The 12,604-nt window shown below is 41.4% G+C and overlaps 1 protein-coding gene across 4 annotated transcripts in view; it reads left to right on the top strand.

The window, feature by feature from the left end:
- The first annotated feature begins 3,129 nt into the window (after window positions 1-3,129).
- nap1l1 (nucleosome assembly protein 1-like 1) overlaps window positions 3,130-12,604 on the top strand; it is a 29,436-nt gene continuing 19,961 nt past the window's right edge. For all 4 annotated transcript variants that reach the window (XM_071501682.1, XM_071501681.1, XM_071501684.1 and 1 more), the window contains exons 1-3: window positions 3,130-3,268; window positions 9,365-9,403; window positions 10,300-10,388. In XM_071501682.1, coding sequence (XP_071357783.1) covers window positions 9,387-9,403; window positions 10,300-10,388 — 106 coding nt within the window. In that variant the 5' untranslated portion in view covers window positions 3,130-3,268; window positions 9,365-9,386. The remainder of the gene's footprint in view (window positions 3,269-9,364; window positions 9,404-10,299; window positions 10,389-12,604) is intronic.

Raw genomic sequence — 12,604 nt, 5'->3', positions numbered from 1 at the left:
ACACTACACGACCAGCATGGCTTGAGAAACTCTGGGAGGTGAAATTCAGATAGAAATCCCCCCTACTTAGATAGTTTTGGGTAACCAACCTTTTCCAGTACATTTTGATGTATAGCAAGAAAAGCACCGTCTGTCGTTATAAATGATACCTGCAATCAGTTCAGTTGAGCCAGGTCCCTCTGCTACACATGCTCGATGGCTTATTGAGACACTTAAAGTTAGCACTATATAACATTTTAAAGAAAGGAAACCTGCATTAATTCTCTTACAAGTGAAATGATTGACTTATAAGGAATAAAATACATTCTGGATCAATTCAGTACACTCAGGAGTGTTGTTGCTAAAGCCCCACTTTGTCTGGTATGACCAGTATCTTATGGTGGCTAATGTTAGCTTTGTTAGTGAATGTCAGATGGATAATTCCTGTCTACCTGAAAATAAGAAGAATTCCTTGACTTTATGACTCTCTCTACTTGTGTGACTGTTACGTTATGTTTTAACATGTCACAGTTTTAACATTTATTTGGCAATTACTGTCTTAAATGCACCATAACTGCTTCCAGCCAATGTGCCTGTAAGCAGCAAACTCAGGAGAATCTCATGAATTCTACGGGAAATTTGATGTACCATTGGCTTGTAAATACCAACAGTGGTCATTTTTCAGCCAAAGTTACTTAGTGTTTCTTTAACGCAGCAGATCCATCATTTACACATGTGCTTTTCCTCTGGTGACACGTCAAAATGTCCGCCTCAAAGAAGGTCTGAGGGGGGCATGGTTGGGAAAATGGCCATTATAAAAATGAACAGAAAGTTTAGAGAGTTCGTAACAATAATAAGGACAACAAATTATTTTCTCAGAAATAAATTGAGCTCTGATTTATGTCAGAGAAAATGTCAGAGAATATGATTTCAATTTACTGCAAATTCCCAAATGAACAGTTTCAATCAGCGTGACATTATTATGATTAGTCAGAGCCACTGCGAACACTAACTGCCTTTTATACTACAAAGCTTGTTTTACTGGTGCGACTGAGATTTTTCTCATTTTAATTGGGGCTTGTTGTAAATTGCATGCCTTTTCAAAGGAGGAAAATAAAAAATGCAATTCTCTGTAAAAGAAAACTTAAAACTAAAAAAGGCTTTCATCAGCAACTCTAATCAAGGTTCCTCTGAACAGCCTCCCAGCTTGCCCAGTGAAGTTGCTCACCAGCTAACAGTATCTTATACCTGGCAGCTCTCAGGTGTAACTGTAATGAACTGTAATGAAACATTGCAGGATTAGAAAATAATCCCTCTAGTCACCTGGTCCACTGTCTATTCCTATGCTACTGACCTGCATGACTCAGGGAAATATTCACTTACGAGTTTCTGACATGGATGGCACACGTGGGAAGACTTCCTCTTGTTGGAAAGCGTTGGATGACAGATGTGACCTTTGGGCTTGTGCCAGATATTGCTCAGAGAGAGTTGATGCTGAGCAGCGCGCCTGGTGTTAGTAACACTCTGGCTGGTGCTGCCTGATGGATGAATCACACTGAAATCCTCACAGTCTATGCCTCTGGCTTCGTTCAGGGTCAAGTGCAAAGGATTTTGTATGAGTGAGATGTCTCATCACAGAGAAATTCATCTGTATCTTAGGAGTTTCCCAAATTTATGAACAAATCAGCATGCATGTATTGTCCTGGAAACCTACAAATGATCAGTAGGACTCCCTGTGATAACATTCATACCACGAATTTTAAAGCAGTTTATTCTCTGGAACATCGTCTCCATGCGTTTTGTTACTTTTAACAAGTGAGAAAATGCTATTTAAACTCTGGAGGCACCAAATGACTGCTGTAACATGCCTGGAAGTATGAGCTATTTCCATAGAGAATTTAAACTTCAACAGCCTTAAAAAATTTCTCCAAAATAGAGAGGTTTATGGCTGTGGAGAGAAGGATGGTGACAACTGGCAGCTAGCAGGTGCATGCTGGGAAAGCTTAGCTGAACAAAAGGAAGTGAGTCTGGACTGATGCTCTGATTTGTCTTTGTGTTTTTTAACTGGCGTGAACACCAGGGAAGGCTGCTTGTGATCCTGTGATTTTAAAAAATTAGCATAACATCATATAACTGGCTAGTGAACAAAATAAAGCATAACAAATTAAAGAAGAGAGTGTGATCACACCCAAGTTGATCACAAGGAGGGCTGTCAACAGGTGGCACAGCATTAAGTCAGGTGCCGGTTTGATAACTTTAATATCTGTTGGCAGAGGAGGGGTTGCAGCTTCTCTCATACTAACAGGACAATGTAGCATATATCCCAGCCATAATTGCAATGGTAAGAATGCAAAAGTCTGATGATGTTTTACATTTTCAGATCCATGGACCCTTTGGCAGGTCTGCCACTGCTCATTATCATATTTCAGGATGAATTACAAGGACATAAAATGATGTGCAAGACATCTAGGATTTGCAATTTGATGCAATTATGCAACTATAAAAACAACATCTTGGATATGAATATTTAATTTAAAAATGACTGATATGCATTTACTGAGGAAGGCCATAATATGCATCTGAAAGCTTTGAAAAAAATCCAGAAAATAAACTTTTTATTTCCAAGGTCACTGATGAAACTTCAAGCTCAAATTGTGACATAACTTCATTGCGGCACTTATGTTGCTATGTAGAATTAAAATTACTCATAGAGAAATATAAAGGGAACGCTGTTAAAATAAGAGTTCAAGTAATGAATGGAAGTTTGGAGTGTCTTGCAAGGATCAGTGAAGTGACTGTGATGATGGCTGATCATGATGAAGATAGTGATGATGTAATGTTAACATCATCTGCAGTTGATGATGATTATGTATATAAATGTAAATTATTATAAATATAAGGATGATGATTATAAATGAAAATGGAAAGGAAACTGATGGTGAAGGAAGAAGATGATGAAAGACGAAGAGAGGATGAGGATGAGAAAAATGGATAAGGTGATGAAGAAGATTATCAAAACGATTAGAGGAGGAACAAGATGATGATGGTGGTGGAGATGATGATCCCTCATCCCCTGCGCCCCCCTGGGGGCACCCTCGCCGCTGCCCCTCCCATGAACAGCGTTGCCTCGGTGACTGCCAGTTTACGTGATGACGTCGGATGTATATGAGCGCAGGCGGCGGGATCTCGCTCCCTTTTACCGCCATCGGAGCGGAGTCTCTTTCTTCCACGGGACCGCTTCACTGCGCAGCGCCGCCTAACCTGTCCAGCCTCCGGCCAGAGAGCGAAGGTAAGGGACAGCACTTGGAAATGGCTTCGGCGCCAACGCCCCAAACTTGTGCGTCGTTTCAGAAGTTGGATTTTATTTCTGCTGCTTTAACAAACGAAAGAGGAAGACAGAGAAAGAGCTTTGCTAATGCTACTAGTCAAGTCAGACAGCGGCAGCAGCCATTGAGACTGGCTCCACCATGATGTGTGTTAACGTTACACGCGATTAAAAAAATAATAAAACAACGATTATCATCTGTGCTCGTCTCCCCTGGATTGTTCCGACAGTTGTGGCGTCTGTAGAAACAACAAAACGTCGGCTAATTCCCGTAACTGTCGGCGTTTTTCGACATTTGTTGACACGTGTCTTGTATCTTGTATTTTTGGACTTGACCTTATTTTTTGGAGGATGATACCCAGGGTGGGGAGCTGGGGATGCGAGCCTGGACTTCAGGGGACAGCACACTGCGGCTGCTTTAACTGTGCAGTCTTTCATATAAAACGAGAGCTGGTTAAAACACGGCACCGGCGCGTTGGCAGCACTTCTCAACTGGCCCATATTTTGTAGCTGCTGCACCGCGTTTGTCGAAGCTGTTCCTCCCACTTGCTCAGCCCAAGTAGTGCGCATCAAGCTAGCAGCACACCAGCTAGCTTAACTAGCCGGACACACCGAGGCGGTGCTTTGACAAGACCGGGCAGGCCGGCTAAAGTTAGCCTGTTTACTAGCCAGGGGCCGGCTTGTTTGTGGATGAAGCGAGCGGACATACGTTGTCAGACGTCGGACGGCAAGTGTTTCAACAGGTTCGCTGTCTTGCTTGGGCCAAGCGAAGTTGAAAATGTGGCTTTCAGAGTGAGCAGGCAGGCACCCACCCAGGGCTTTTTGTTAGTCATTGATGGTTTGCTAGACTTGAGCATGCAACACGTGGTCGCCGGGCAGGATTAGGGGAAAAGGCTTGTCCCAGAAAGGAAAAGTGTGTATGGTCAGTCTGCTGGACCAGTGTTACATATGTAGTTAATAGTGTTAATGCATACACATGAAAAAACATTTATTGCCTAGCGGCTATTTGGTATTTGTTAGCTTTTTTTTTTTATCAGGGGGTGAGGGGACTCTGTGGTCCCCTGTATGTATATGCTAAGCAGTAACATAACAAATTTAACACATCCTGAGCTGTAATGTTGCCAAATATTATCAGAGATGTCTCATATTATGAGTCATCACTTGAACAGATCAGATGTTGATGTTCTCTGAGGAGATGGTGGTTGTGATTTATTTTTGCGACTAAAACATCATCAGAGACACTTAAACATGTTCAGGTATTTTATTATGCAACAAACACAACACATGGTCTCATTACTCCTCACAGGCGTCAGGGACATGCATTGGTAATGGTGGAGCCTGGTCTCTGAGTAATTTCTCCACATTGCCTGCCTGGCTGTAACTATTTTTGTCCAATTTTAAAAAGAAGGCATTGACCCCAACTTGAAAAACTCTGTCATCATATTTTGCGCAACATCAGAATTCTTGAAAAATGAGTACTGCTGCTAAGAGCTTTCTGCAGTACCTTCCCATCAATAATTTGGCATTATAGAGAAAACATGATGACTGGGTTTGGTGGGTGTCATCTTACCTTAGATACTGTATTGTCATATGGTGGCACATGTGCAGTTGTTTCTGTCATGCTTGTGGATTTATTCACTTGGGCCCTTGTTGACTAAAAAAGTGGAAGCTTCAGAATGTACCACTGTATTACAAAGTGACAGAATGAAGCTCTCACTTGAGAAATGGGACATAATGAAAGCCAGAAACCAGAGTAAACTCGCAGTCTGCTCTCTTTATCATTTATCCCCTCATGAAGGATGAAACAATTTGATCTGTCACATGACTCAGAGCTGTCACACCAGCTCTGTAGTTGAATAATCTTGCCTTATTAGCCGAATTTAGGCCAGTTAATATATGTAGACGTGGTGATATGTCTTTGTATTCCTCATTTATGTAACTTTTCACAACCTAAAGGTCTCTCAATTTTTGGTTTAAATTGTTAGTCCCCTGTAAGAACAGTTTGATCTCAGTGGGTGAATTTCTCACTTATGTGACTCCAGATGTTGGAGTTTGGGAATCAGAACCATGCTGCTGTTAAAAGTGTGGCCATCTAAATAAGGGATTGATTTACCTTTGGGATAGCAAGTGAATGCACCTTCTTGATGACAGGATGGAAAGTCATCAGGAAGGTGGCAGTCAGACCAGGATTAGGGACCTTTGCCATAGTCTCAACCATATTGAATTGTCATCTGGATTTAAACAGATGAGGCTTTCAGGTGGTGCTGGGATTATGGTTATGAGTTTCCCACCAGGAGGTGCAAGATGAACATTTTATCTGACAACAAATTGAGAGAAAGACTCTGGATTGGGGCTGGAAGATTTGCTTGAAGTATTTGTTTATTTCACATTTCATTATTCACATTATATTACTTGCCCAATGTCTTCAAGATCACAGGATGATAGTCAGCCTGCAATGAGATGTAATTTTCATAATTAATTGATTTGTCAATTATTTTCTCAATGAACAAATTGTCTTTATTTAATGTCAGATAATGAAAATGTTGATCATTTCCAAGATGCCAAGGAAATCTATACAGATATCAACTGTCTAAAATGCAAAAAGATTTCAGTATACTACCTCTAAGACAAAGAGAAATAGCAAATCCTTATGTTAGAACCACATTTGACATTTTTGCTTGAAAAGAGACTCAAATGATTAATAGTAGCAAATTTTTGCCAAATGACTAATCAGTCGATTAATCGTCTGTGAACTTTGCTGTGTATGTGTAATAGAGGAATTACTCTGTAACAAACTCATCACACTTTGCTCTGAATCATTAATACTGGACATCAGGAATTTGTACAACATAAGATCATCCTCAGAATATGTTTCTGCTAAAAGTGAAGATGTATATATTAATATTCAGTAACAACCATGTTGTGATGTAACAACTCCTGCTATCAGCTGACTTTCACACAGTAAAGGTAGACGTGAACCGTAACTATACATCTGAATTACAGACCTTCTTTAACTATAACACTGATGCATATAATTCCTACTGGCGTTTGCAGACTTAACACCCTCGAAATGGTCCAAGAGGGTTTTCTGTAGGCAGTGTTTATTAGCTTGACTCACTTAATACTGACCAACCACTTGTCCCATCTTCTATCAAATCTCCATCTTTAAAACCCAAGTGTTAATAAGATGGTTGGTTAATCCTTGAATTCCTAACTTTTGGAAAACTACAAATACAAACGGAAATTGCTATAAGATGTTCAGCTGTCAGTTATAATCAGGAAGTGGTTCTACTGATTTATTAGAGGATTTACAAGCCAGATGTGGCAAATGAAACACTGAATTACATCTATATGAAATTTAGTTTTCTAGGTGTAGATAATCAGCATCAATCATCAAAGCAAAGTGCAGTGACAATGGACAAAATGTTTTCACATTTTGATTATAGGAAAGATGTGTGTATACATGTAGTGGATTGATCAGCTGCTGCCTTTAACCATATCTCCTGTTCTGTGATAACCCCACTCTTCCAGCGTATTTAAAAAGGCAACAGAGGAGCGAGGGGGCAACAACTGTAGGAGGCGTGGCTACGCAGTATGTGACAAGGGGAGGCAGCGTGGGCATGCAGGAGACTGACTGACCACCACTGCTCAGTTTAGCATGGACAGTGACACAAAGCAGGTAGTTGAAGCTAACCAGCCATGAGAGGCCCCTGTCAGACTCTCTGCTGGAAAGACAGGGGGCCAGCGGAGCTTTGACAGCCACGAGAGGCACATTTATGGCCCAGTGAGAAAGCTGCTGTGAGGGAAACTGTGCTGTAGCTGAGCTAGTGGCTTTACAAGAAGTTCTCCTGTGTGTGGGAGAGTGTCATTACATAGGTTATAGCCTCGCTGTTTGTCATGCTTACGGCCTCAGTTTGTCAGCCCTAAATATCTTAAGATTGGCATGTAGCATCGTTATTGGCAGACCCCAGCCACTGCAGAGAAAGAAGTGTGCCTCATGCACAATGTTGTTGTTTGGCTCTTATCAGGGTAATGCTACCAGCAGCTTCGTGTGAAAGGTGCAAACTGGGGTACAGTTATTCAGTATTTGTTCCTGGTTAGGGAGGGGCTAGAGAATTTGGCTGAACCAAACTAAAATGATAATAATACAGTCATAGTACACAGATACAAGCTATTTATGTGCAGAGAAGCTATTTTTACACACATTAGAACTTCAGCTATTTTAACATTATATGCACAGTGCAAAGAAATAGTGTAGTTCCTATTTTAGACATCAAGTGGGCACTAGTGGGACAAATGGTGATTTGCATCAGAGCGTTGCTGGGTCTTTTTCATGGTTGCGATTGTCATCTTTCTTCACTGTTGAAAGGACAGTGAGGAGGTGACGGACTGGTTGGACAGGAGGAACCCGAACGCTGAACATGACAAAACATTTACAAACATCTGGTCATTTGTCATTTTAACATTGATCAACATGAGTTAAAGGTAATTTTATCATAGTAAGGTCATGTCTGTTCTGATCCAGCACCAGTACTGAAAATCTCCATCACCTCAGATGAACGGCAGATGTGGCTCGGTTACATTTGACAGTCAGATTTCTGCCCAGTCTTTAATTCATTACAAGGCCATAGGTTTGTGTTACAGCCACCTTAGCTGTTGTGAGCTTTGATACTGTCACTTCCAGGTCGTGATCTGTTTCCTTACTGTCTTATGGCTACCTGCTGTCAATGTAAGTGTCCCCTGTCTGCCCCTCTGAACAGAGCGCTGTGGTAATCCAGCTCTTTCAGGGGACGAAGGCTCTGGGAGGGGACGACGGGTGCTTGAGTCACAGACAGGGTCGATCCTGTCTGGACCAAGATGGGGACTTTTTTTTTTTTTATAAGCGTGTGGCCTGACTTGTCCAAATCCAGGGTGTTTGTTTAATAAAGATGCTCTTTGTCCACTAGAAGCAGGAAATGGTTTGTTTCAAAGCATGTGATAGGCTGAGGAAAATGAGGTCACCACAGCTCAAATCTTTTGGCACATTTAACCCCTTCAGTGTACACTTGTCATTATTTATGAAATGACTGATGGAGGCTGTTAAGACACATAGCTGACTGTCACCTTATTGCTGTGGTCCTGTAGCTAGTAATGCTGCCCACAACTTTACTTTTAAGTGGAGACCTGGAAAGTACAGGCAAACAAAAAATGAAAAAACCACCAGTCAGGTTTCCCTGGCCTGAAAGATCAGCACACTTAACATTTTTCTAAGTATCTTGGAGAATTGACAGATAGAGGTTTTACAAAGAAAAGGATCTGCTCTGCTTTGATCTTACATCGGATGCAGGCTGTGTTGTGTTGCGTCCCCTTTTATATGCATTTCCTCTTGTATGGGGGTTGAACACACACACACACACACACACACACACACACTCGCATACAGAGCAGTAATTTGCAGAAGTAGGATTACTTGTGATGCTCATTTAATTTTTTTCCATCAAAATGGTTGGAATGGAAAGATCTTAAAGCCATTATGTAAAATCCAGATTGCGTAATAAAAATCATGTAAAGTATCTATTGTTCTGTGGTGGTCTCTGCTGCAGAAGGGGGTATATTGCCACATATCTAAATGTACAGCATGTATATAGCTGAAATCCTCATGGCAATCAGTCGGCTGCTACAGTCAGATGATGTGTGTGTGTGTACACCAGCGTCTTGTCTTAAACATGTTCAGGATCCACTCGGGTGATGGAGAGGTGTGAAGGCCTTGATGTAACTATTAATGAGGGAAAAGTTTCTTTTTTTTGTTTTTATCCTTTAAATCAAATTGACAAAACTCTCATAAAGTTGCAGTGGCACTGCTGTGATATTAAAAACTAACACTAAAAGGTTGTAGCTGTTTTAACTGTCATTCATTATTTAACACTGCCCCTGTTGTGCTCTAAGCAGCTTAAAATTAGCATCAGGAGTTGTTTGTAAATGCTGTTTGACCCAGATCTGGTGACAGTCAAATGTTACTCAACATTAATTAGCTTGTGTCCTCCAGTGCTGTGAAGCTAATTATTCTCTTCTGTTTTTTAGCATCACCTAAGACTCAGCTAAAATGGCAGACATCGACAAGTAAGTGCATCTTCCTTCAGTCACCACCACAAACACTCTGCCTCTCTACCACCTGTCTCCTCTTCCTCTCTTAGTCTGTGGTCCCTGAAGTAGACCACAGGGGTCCTTGACAGTTAAAGGATACACCTGCTCTGACATCACTGATGTGGGTGTGGTCAGATACACACCATGATGAAACCACCAGAGGGCAGTGCAGCAGTTTGTCCCTCAGTGAGCTCGAGTGTATCGTCAGCTTGACACACAAAACACTCACATACAAGACACCACACAACATTGAACGATGGACCTGAACATTGGTCCAACCAGAGTAACACTCCAGTGGTTGACACACGCTCGCTCGCTCGCTCGCTCACTCACTCACTCACTCACTCACTCACTCTCTCACTCTCCTGTCCTGCTGGACATTGATTTTCACCAAGTGCTGAAGACAGACGGGAAAACAGAGTTCAGTATTGAGCCTCACTGCACTGCATCTCAAAGGTGGTGTCATGTTTCAGTGCTTAGAAAGGCATTATGGGTAAAAAAAAAAAAAAAAAAAAAAAAAGACTCCTGTTTTGATTACTACTGGAGTTTCTCTTTTAGAGCTACACTGCATCGAAACAGCAGAGAATTTTTTTGTCCTTCAGCTCTGTACTTTAAGTACGACTGCAGCTATTTCTTATTTTTATAAGAAAGTACTCGAATGCTCATTCAGGAAAACTTGAGGTGCGGATTTGAGTTTTTCCCTGGATGCTTTGGGGAAACTGAAGAGGGTTCCCCAGCCTAAACAAGCCAGAAGCCGTTTGGTGGCCAGTGTTAATGCTGTGTACTCATAAACACCCTGAAGTGTCTATGTTTTGGCTGACCTTCCCTTCTGCCCCCCCCCCCCCCCCCCCCCTCTGTGTTTACCTGAGCAGCAAAGACCAGGCTGAGATGGACCCGGCAGATATGGAGGATGTGGAGGAAGTGGAGGAGGAGGAGACTGGGGAAGATGAAAACAGCAAAGGTAAGCCTGATTGTTAGCAATTTGAGTACAGTTATTGAAAGCCTGTTTTTTTTTTTTTTTTTTTTTTTTTGTTTTTTTTTTTTTTTTAAAGATGCCAATTGAATTGTTAATGTGGAGTTTGCAAAGTGGACATCACAGTTAAGATTAAGAAATGTGCAATAATCTTGATGGTAGAAATGTAAGTAAATGTTGAGTCATTCAGGTGTATAAGAATGTCATTCCAGTTGTAGAACAGCAGTTTGAACTCTGTGCCTCTGCCTGGTTTTAAACTGAGCAGTTATTTGCATGACATGGTTTTGAATTGTAGTTAAGAGCTGGGAGGCACTAATCCGTTTTATTTTAGGATCTGGATGCTGTTTATGCATCCTTTGATGCTCAATAAATGATTCAGACGGCCTCTCGTATATTAGCCTACTCCCGGCTCATTGTGGATAGATATAGATGGCTGTTTGGCCTTTTTCTATTTATAGTAAAAGTGAAAAGTCTTTCAAAAGCCGGACTTGAAAGAAGGCTCATTCTGGCTGCTTATGACTGATCTGTCATAGCGACCACACTCTCAGGAAAGCCGTACATGAGGTCTGGAAGCCGAGGGGAGATTAGAAATGCACGAGTAATACACAGTTACAGCTTGCCAACATTAACATGCAGTGAAAAGTCTTGTTAAGAAACCTCACTTCACACATCAAGGCTGCTGTGAGACAGCCTGTAACACACTCGGAGGACCCACAAATCTCAGCTCTGAAGGTTTGTGAAAGTGAACTAAACAAAAGGTGAAAATATGTCTGTAAATCATAAAGCAGCTCCTGTCAAGTTTATTTACTGTGAATAGTTTTACTTTTTCTTTTTGAAAATAGGGATGTGTAAATGCGATCCTCACCAATGCATGGGACTTGGCAACAACACTGGCAAACCAGGGGTGGGCGATCTGGCGTGAAGATCACATGTCAAACCACGATCTGGATCGTGATCTGTTTCCTCTATTTCTGCTCTGATTTTATTGTGAAAGTCTGGAAGTTGTGATTCATATCTTCTGTCTGTTATTAGGTGCTATATGTAAGTGTTTTGAGGTGACAGTTCAGTTGCTGTCCTCCATCCTTGATTTCTGCAGAACTTGGACTCCAACTGGTGCTGGTGGTTCTTGTTCTGCTCAGGTGGAGAACTGGTTCATGTACCGCAACGCCAAACTCACTGAGGCTGTGGAGAAGAACAAGGACTGCTGTCACCAGCTGCAGTTAGCAGGCTAGCTGTTGACAATGTGCTGATTAATAGCGATTGAACTTTAAAATTAAATATCTAAATATAGCAACTTATTAATGAGGCGATTTGTATGATTCATCTGAAAAGTGAATCGTGCCAAAGTAAGATCCTCCATGATAGGAAATCATCAGATCACCAGCCCCCACTGGCAAAGTTACTGGTATAAATCCTTAACGTAGCAAGTGCTTGTACCATGCTGACGTAGGTTCTGATTCTGACCTGAAACACTAGTCAGAACATGGTGATTTATTATTTTTTTATTGAAAATTGACATCCTTGAACATATTTTAATAGCTAACATGCTAATAGGTTTTTCATTGAGCATATATGGTAATTTAATCCAGTTGGTCGTATTTATTTCAGTGTATTGATGGAAGAAATATACAAAACAGTGAAACTCCTCACTCACGCCCCCTCCTGTGTTAAACGTGGTCACCCTCTCACAGGCTTACCACCGTTTCAAGGCTAATTTAGCTCGTAAGGCACAAAAGGCTGTGATACAACTGGCTTGTGTGGAGCATAATTAGTGATATTCCGCTAATCATACACTCAGCTCTTCTGTAGATTGATATCTACTGTAACTGACTGAATTTAAGTTATTTTGAAGCCTTGATTTATTGTGGAGAAGCAAATGGTCAAGGTCAGAAAGTATGTGATAGTCAACAGGACACCGTTTGTCCTCTAGAAGGTGTAGCTGTCTCTGCAGTGGCAGCTGACCCTCACTGATTTATCCACCAAAAGCAGTGTTTTGTATCAAAGCATCCAGCCAGTATCTTCAGACAGACAAGCGTGGGTGTTAATATTTGACTGGACGCAGCGTCGGGGACAGCTGATCTATTGTAGCTGGTAACGCATTACAAGTAAAATGCCCAGGATGTGCCAACACAGAAAAGTGACTTCCAATCTCTTTAAGCTTCTCACCTGCCAGCAGCAATCTGACTGAGCTTTGATAGGTGCAA

The sequence above is a fragment of the Trachinotus anak genome, unplaced genomic scaffold, assembly GCF_046630095.1.
Source record: "Trachinotus anak isolate AG129_WGS33_773 ecotype Australia unplaced genomic scaffold, CSIRO_AGI_Tana_v1 ptg000018l, whole genome shotgun sequence".
NCBI classification, from domain to species: Eukaryota; Metazoa; Chordata; class Actinopteri; order Carangiformes; family Carangidae; genus Trachinotus; species Trachinotus anak.
Note: the sequence above shows the minus strand (reverse complement) of the source record. Positions and strands in the feature narration are given on the sequence as shown.